At 41.3% G+C, this 7407-nt stretch overlaps 2 protein-coding genes across 2 annotated transcripts in view; both read right to left on the minus strand.

Moving 5' to 3' along the window:
- The window catches only part of LOC107571127 (zinc finger protein 501-like), a 9932-nt gene extending 4701 nt beyond the window's left edge, over window positions 1-5231 (minus strand). Inside the window, exon 1 of the mRNA XM_016257407.1 lies at window positions 5018-5231. Within this exon, the coding sequence (XP_016112893.1) occupies window positions 5018-5185 (168 nt within the window). The 5' untranslated portion in view covers window positions 5186-5231. The remainder of the gene's footprint in view (window positions 1-5017) is intronic.
- Window positions 5232-5319: 88 nt separating this feature from the next.
- The window catches only part of LOC107571120 (zinc finger protein 345-like), a 19532-nt gene continuing 17444 nt past the window's right edge, over window positions 5320-7407 (minus strand). Inside the window, exon 5 of the mRNA XM_016257396.1 lies at window positions 5320-7259. Coding sequence (XP_016112882.1) covers window positions 5761-7259 — 1499 coding nt within the window. The 3' untranslated portion in view covers window positions 5320-5760. The remainder of the gene's footprint in view (window positions 7260-7407) is intronic.

The raw sequence follows: 7407 nt of genomic DNA on the forward strand, positions 1-7407 counted from the left end.
TCATTTTTAATGAGCCAAAAAGAATGCACGTCACACCTCTGTTTATCAATTTGCACTGGCTACCATTAGCTGCTCGCATAAAATTCAAGGCATTGATGTTTGCCTACAAAACCACCACTGGCTCTGTACCTCTTTACCTAAATTCATTACTTCAGAATGATGTGCCCTCTAGAAGCTTGCGTTCTGCAAGTGAACGTCGCTAGATTGTGCCATCCCAAAGAACCACAAAATCACTTTTACGAACTTTTAAATTAAATGTTCCCTCCTGGTGGAATGACCTGCCCAACTTCAAGAATCGGCTAAAAACATATCTCTTCCATCTTTATTTGACCCTCTAACTTTAGCACTCTCTGTTCTAATTCCATTCTTAAAACAAACAAAAAACGAACTCTAGCTTTTTAATCTTTTTGTATTCTATGCATTTTCTTTTAATTTATTATACAATTAACAAAAGCAAAAATACCTCTAACACTAACTTGCTCTATTCTTTTTCTTTTCTATTCTATCCATTTTCTTTTTATTTATTATATTATTTTTAAAACCCTTGCTACGTGTACTGCGTTAAGCTAACTGAGACTTGTTATAGCACTTGTATATCATTGCTCTTTTGTTGATTTTGATTGCTTCCATTGTCCTCATTTGTAAGTCGCTTCAGATAAAAGCATCTGCTAAATGACTAAATGTAAATGTAAATATAGAAGTTGCACAGTGTCATTCACAAACACTAAACACACATGAAACTGAAATAATGCAATACATATTAATTTAACAACATTAGGTGTAACATACAACCCTAATGTACAAAACTGATTAGAACAAAAGAAGAAGAAACCGTTATTTCAGCAAAAAAAAACATAAAATTTGTAATGTAATGCAGGGAATTCTGGGAATGTCAATTTACGGTTATTCACTGTAAATTATACATTCGTTTTTACTTCTAAAAACAGTATACTACCGTAAAATTACATGTAATGTCCAATAAAGTTTTTCACCATATATCGTAGGGGAACTTATCGTTAACCATTTAACAAGATTTTACTGTAGCATTTTTACAGTCTTTTACAGTCAAAGACTGACACGGAAGAGAATAAATTGCTGGATAAAGTAATTATTTTTGCGGAGTGTCTATTTACACTAAGTGCAAATAGGCCGCCTTGTTGGCAGAGGCTATTTACACTAACTCTGCCCACCAACGTGTGATTGGGCTAGTCAAGACTACAAAAGACGATTATTTAACTACATCTCCAGTGGCGTAGATGGTAAAGCGCATGCCTTGGTCATTTTTGACACGATCGACAAGTTTGAATACGCCTTTTGCCAAACTTTTTTCGTCTTTTTAAAATCTCATATCACATCGGAAAGGCATTTGTTTAAAATAAAAATGAAGGAAATAATCAAAAAGTTGAAAATAAAGTATAGGGTAGGGTTAGGGTAGGGAGGGCTTATATTGTCCCATTAAGGTGGCATCCATTTAATAATATGAATTTAAATGATAATTTACACTCAATACATTATTACTGCATTCTGTTTTATAATGTACTACAATACTGAGGTGCAGATAAATGCCACTATTTGCAAGAAGTAGTTTAAATAGCAGAAAATCTTGCAATTTTAACAGTGTAAAGTCGCGATCACACTAGAGTTTGAGCAAAATGCCCTCACATGCTGCAAAGGTCGTGATATGACGTCATGCTCTGCAGCATCTTTTTAAAAACTTAACTTAAACATAACTAGTGTTGTCAAAAGACCCGGTACTTCGGTACCAAGTCGGTACTAAAAAAATGAAAACGTTACGGTACCAGGTTTTTTTTAAGTACCGGTGGTACCGAGAACCGTGGATTTTCACTGGTATTGGTACCGAATACTGACATTTTGTTCCTGTGACAACACTACACATAACCAATAATAATACATCTAAAATGTAAAAACATACAATCTACTCCACTTTCCTGCAGCGCTGCAGATTTAAATTTATGTTCTTTTAATTCAGCTACGAGGTCATGCTGTGACGTATCGATCTGCTGTTGGTCACACAGTGTCATGTGATGCGAATTCGCAGATCAGGGTTCACCAAACTTGAACTTTGCTATGTAGCAAAATATCTTCGCACATGCTTGCGTTTCCGGTCTGATGCAATCGCATGCGTATGAATGGAAATCAATGGAACGAAAAGTCTAGTGTGACCGCGGCTTAAATAGAATCTATTACTATTTACACTTAGTGCAAATAGCCGCTGCCTTCTTTTTGTTTTCTTTGTGCACAAAAAATATTCTCGTAGCTTCATAAAATTACGGTTGAACCACTGATGGCATATGGACTGTTTTAACGATGTCCTTACTACATGACCATCACTCAATACAAGCCCCCGCCACAGGCCTGTGATGACGACACATCCCTCCCAGATGCACTCAACCACCTTTATTCATGGTTTGAAATGCAGAATGACAAACCTGCAAAGAACTGCCCACACCTCCCAACAACCAGGCGCTCTGTCTGTCTCCAGCCGGCCTAAGGAAGACCCTATCTAGGACTAACCCACGCAAGGCTGTGGGTCCTGACAACATACCTGGCCGTGTACTGAGAGACTGTTCTGCACAGCTGACAGATGTCCTAAGAGATATCTTCAACACCTCGCTGAGCCAGGCAGTCGTCCCCACATGTCTCAAATCCACAACAATCATACTGGTACCAAAGAAATCACCTGTGTCCTGTCTAAATGACTACCGTCCCATAGCACTGACTCCAATCATGATGAAGTGCTTTGAGAGGTTAGTCATGCACAACATCAAAACCAGCCTCCCCAACACACTCGATACGCTCCAGTTTGCATAATGTCCAAACCGCTCTACAGACGATGCAATTTCCTCCACCTGGCTCTTACCCACCTAGAAAATAAAGACTCCTATGTTAGAATGCTGTTCATCGACTTCAGCTCACCATTCAACACAATAATCCCACAACAACTCATCAACAAACTAAACCTGCTGGGCCTAAACACTTCCCTCTGTAATTGGATCCTGGACTTTCTAACTGGAAGACCTCAGTACTACCACACTGAGCACAGGTGCCCCACAAGGCTGTGTACTTAGCCCGCTGCTCTTCACGCTGCTGACCCACGACTGCACTGCCAAGTTCAGCTGCAACCACATCATCAAGTTTGCTGATGACACAACTGTGGTAGGTCTCATCAGCAACAATGATGAAACGCCCTAAAGAGAGGAAGTGGCTAGGGTTGGGCGATGTCTACAAAATTGGCATCGGACGATGTCTACAGTGAAATCGCGATGGACGATGACATCGGGGGGCAGACGGGGGAGTTAAGGGTTGTGCCCGAAGCGTGAATCCGTATTCAGAAAGTAGTGCTGGGCAGTATGACAACTAATTTTTTTATTACTTTCAGCCCAACCCTAGAAGTGGCACAACTGTTTGAATGGTGTGGTGCAAACAACCTGTCCCTCAATGTGAGTAAGACAAAGGAGGTTGTGATGGACTTCAGGAGGAACTCTGTTGACCACCCTCCACTGACCATCGACAGCTCGACTGTGGAGAGAGTCACTAAATAAAGCAGCACTAAATTCCTGGGAGTGCACATAACAGAAGACCTCACCTGGACCACCAACATTACATCACTCTCCAAGAAGGCACAACAGCGGCTCCACTTCCTGCGCCGACTCGAAAAAGCAAGTCTCCCTCCACCCATCCTTACCACATTCTACAGGGGCACCATTGAGTGTGCTGACCAGCTGCATCACTGTTTGGTACGGGAACTGCAGAGCTGCTGACCTTAAGACCCTACAGCGGACAGTGAACACAGCTGCAAAGTTCATCGGTGCCCCTCTCCCCTCCATTCTGGACATTTTCCTTACACGATGCTCCAGTAAAGCCACCAGTACCGTGAAGGACTCCACCCATCCCTCCCATTTTCTCTTCCAGCTCTTGCCATCAGGAAGACGGTACCGGAGCATCAGAGCTTGCTCTGCAACACTGCTCAACAGCTTTTTCCCCCAGGCTGCGAGAGCCCTGAATTCCAATCACCTCACCCCACGCTGAAAACCCCATCCACAACCCTACCTCCAGAAACCAAGATCCTCTCACCATGGAGGGTCAGAAAGCTCTCGGATTTCATCAAAAATATTTTAATTTGTGTCCGAAGATGAACGAAGGTCTTATGGGTTTGGAACAGTACCGTCGCAAGGGCTGGGCCAAGTGTGCGACAGGGTCTCAAGCCTCTAGAGGGCCTCGCTCCCTGCATTTTATGTAATTTATGTATAATTCTTTACAGTTTTTCCACCCATTTTATCCTTTGAAAGACTAAAATAGTCATAGCTGATAGACAGTATAAGACTCTGTGCATAAGAATGAGTAAAGCTGTTTGTTGTTAGGATGACAAAAAGTTTTCAAAGTTAAACTTTTAGGCTGGTCTGCCTCAGTGGTCCAACAGCGCTCGTCAATGTCAAAATGTTCGAGATGACCAATCAAATCAAAGAAGGCGGGTCTTACTGTCACTACGCAACGATAGTTTGTGGAAAAATGTATGCACAGTAGTACTGTATTAGGAAACGTTTTACGATAGAAATGTTCAGCGACCGACAGTAATAGACTATCTAGTGATGCAAACTACTTTGAATGCCATTTTGAATTGAAAATATGCGATTACGATTCATGTAAATCATAAATGAACGTGACAAGAGACGTTTGCGTTTTCGACTATTAGACATACGAATAAGAGTGAATGTGCACATTTTAAAATAAAATAGTTGCGTTCGTTACTATAGCGACCCCCCATCCCACACACACACACACACACACACACACACACACACAGTTGCTGAGGGCCTCGCACGTCAACTTCGCACAGGGCTTCATGACAGCCATGTTTGGAACGCCATGAGGGTGAGTAATTAAAGACAGCATTTTCATTTTTGGGTGAACTATCCCTTTAATAGAAGCTATAGACATTTTTACTGGACAAACAGACAGTGACTGAGCTGAAGATGAACTGAAGAGCTGCTCAAACCTCTCTGTTCAGTTGGTCTCCTCTTTCTCTCAGCTTTGCCTCCAGTGAAGCCACCTCTTTCTTCAGCTGACAGATTTCTGTGATGAAATCCTCAATATCCAGCATGGACAGATCAGTTCCTACTGATTTACAGCAGACCACATCCACCTGCGCTTTCATGCTCAGCATCTGAACACACACACAGCAGGATTATTACTAGATATACAATATTTATAATGAACTGATCAAACTACATAAATGAATTTTTCCACGACATTCTAATTTATTGAGATGCACCTGTATTTGACATTACAGTGAAGTTCAAGTAGCTCCCACAAAACCACCAAACTTATCCACCCAGAGGATTCGTTTCTACCAAGTAAATATCTTACCTTACACGGCAGCATAAATGCTCTGGAAGAACAGTGAAGAAATGGATAATTAATAAACCATGGTTCTTTCTTGATTAAAAGAAACCGGTCCAGCAATGAAAAACAGAGTGTATTTGCCAGTGACTCTCCTTCATGCATTTCACCACATAAAACATGATTAACAGCCTTATGAAATCCAGGCGCTCGTATTATTGTAGTATTTTATTTTGAGGATTTTTAATAGTTCTGTCTGGTTTAACATAAAATCATTACTCTACTTTATATACAGCACTTGGATCAATCCACCGCATTAAAAAAAATCACTGCCCCCTACTGGCAGTAAGAGCTCAATGAACATTTTTTAGTTTTTTTCTCCAGATTGACTGATGAAAGTCACTCTGATGATTCTGGAGCAGTTTGTTCTTTAGCGTGTTTGTTCTGGTGGGTCTGAAAACTACCTAAATAAGCGAATCTCTCGCCGCAGATGGAGCAGGAGTAAGGTTTCTCTCCTGTATGAACTCGCTGATGGACCTTAAGGACGCCTGATCGAGCAAACGTCTTGTCACAGTGAGAACACTTGAACGGTCTTTCTCCAGTATGAATCCTCTTGTGCTTTTGTAAAGTACCAACCTTACTGAAACTCTTCCCACAGACGCTGCAGTGATATGGTTTTTCTCCAGTGTGGACTCTCTTATGAGATACAAATTGAGATGGACTAGAAAAGCTCTTTCCGCAGTAGGAGCACAGATATGGTTTCTCTCCGGTGTGAATCCTCTCGTGACAATTCAGATTAGATCTTCGACGGAATCGTTTGTCGCAGTGTTTGCACTGAAACGGTTTCTCATCAGAGTGTACACTTTGGTGTGACTTCAGAGAAAATAACTGCCTAAAGGTTTTCCCACATTCACTGCACTGATACGGCCTCTCATTGGTGTGAACACGCACATGTGTCTTCAGATTAGATCCATGATTGAAGCTCTTCTCACAGTGAGGACACTTGTATGGTCTTTCTCCCGTGTGGATTCGCTTATGAGCAAGAAGGTATTGTTTGGTGCTGAAATACTTGTCACATTCGCTGCAGTGGAAAGACTTTTCACCGGGAGTCTTCAAGTGAACTTTTAGACTAGAATGAATGAAAGAACCCTTCCCACACTGTTCACAGTGAAACTCCTTCTTCAGACCCACCCTCTTGTGCTTTTGTAAAGTATCAACCTTACTGAAACTCTTCCCACAAACGCTGCAGTGATATGGTTTCTCTCCGGTGTGAATCTGTTCGTGACGATTCAGATTAGATCTTTGACGGAATCGTTTGTCGCAGTGTTTGCACTGAAACGGTTTCTCATCAGAGTGTACACTTTGGTGTGACTTCAGAGAAAATAACTGCCTAAAGGTTTTCCCACATTCACTGCACTGATACGGCCTCTCATTGGTGTGAACACGCACATGTGTCTTCAGATTAGATCCATGATTGAAGCTCTTCTCACAGTGAGGACACTTGTACGGTCTTTCTCCCGTGTGGATTCGCTTATGAGCAAGAAGAGATTGTTTGGTGCTTAAATACTTGTCACATTCGCTGCAGTGGAAAGACTTTTCACTGTGAGTCTTCAAGTGAACTTTTAGACTAGAATGAAAGAAAAAATCCTTCCCGCACTGTTCACAGTGAAACTCCTTCTTCATGCTGTGCTCTTTTGAATGAAGTCTCCTCTCTTCTGCGGTAGGAAAGCTGGTGTTAGTGAAGCATTTCTTTTCTGTGTGTTGTCTCTCGTGTCTCGTTAGGTTTCTCTGTGAACTCAGTGTTTTTCCACAGGTGGCGCAGGAGAAACTTTTGACCGTCAGCTGATCTTTTGATGTTAAGTCTGTTTCTCTGTCAGAAGATGAACAGCCTTCGTCATCTGAAATGAACAAAATGGTTATAAATTTTGGGTTTTTTAAATATACAGTGGGTACGGAAAGTATTCAGACCCCCTTAAATTTTTCACTCTTTGTTATATTGCAGTCATTTGCTAAAATCATTTAAGTTAATTTTTTTCCTCATTAATG

The sequence above is a fragment of the Sinocyclocheilus grahami genome, unplaced genomic scaffold (assembly GCF_001515645.1).
Source record: "Sinocyclocheilus grahami isolate Dianchi unplaced genomic scaffold, SAMN03320097.WGS_v1.1 scaffold1551.1, whole genome shotgun sequence".
Classification (NCBI taxonomy): Eukaryota; Metazoa; Chordata; class Actinopteri; order Cypriniformes; family Cyprinidae; genus Sinocyclocheilus; species Sinocyclocheilus grahami.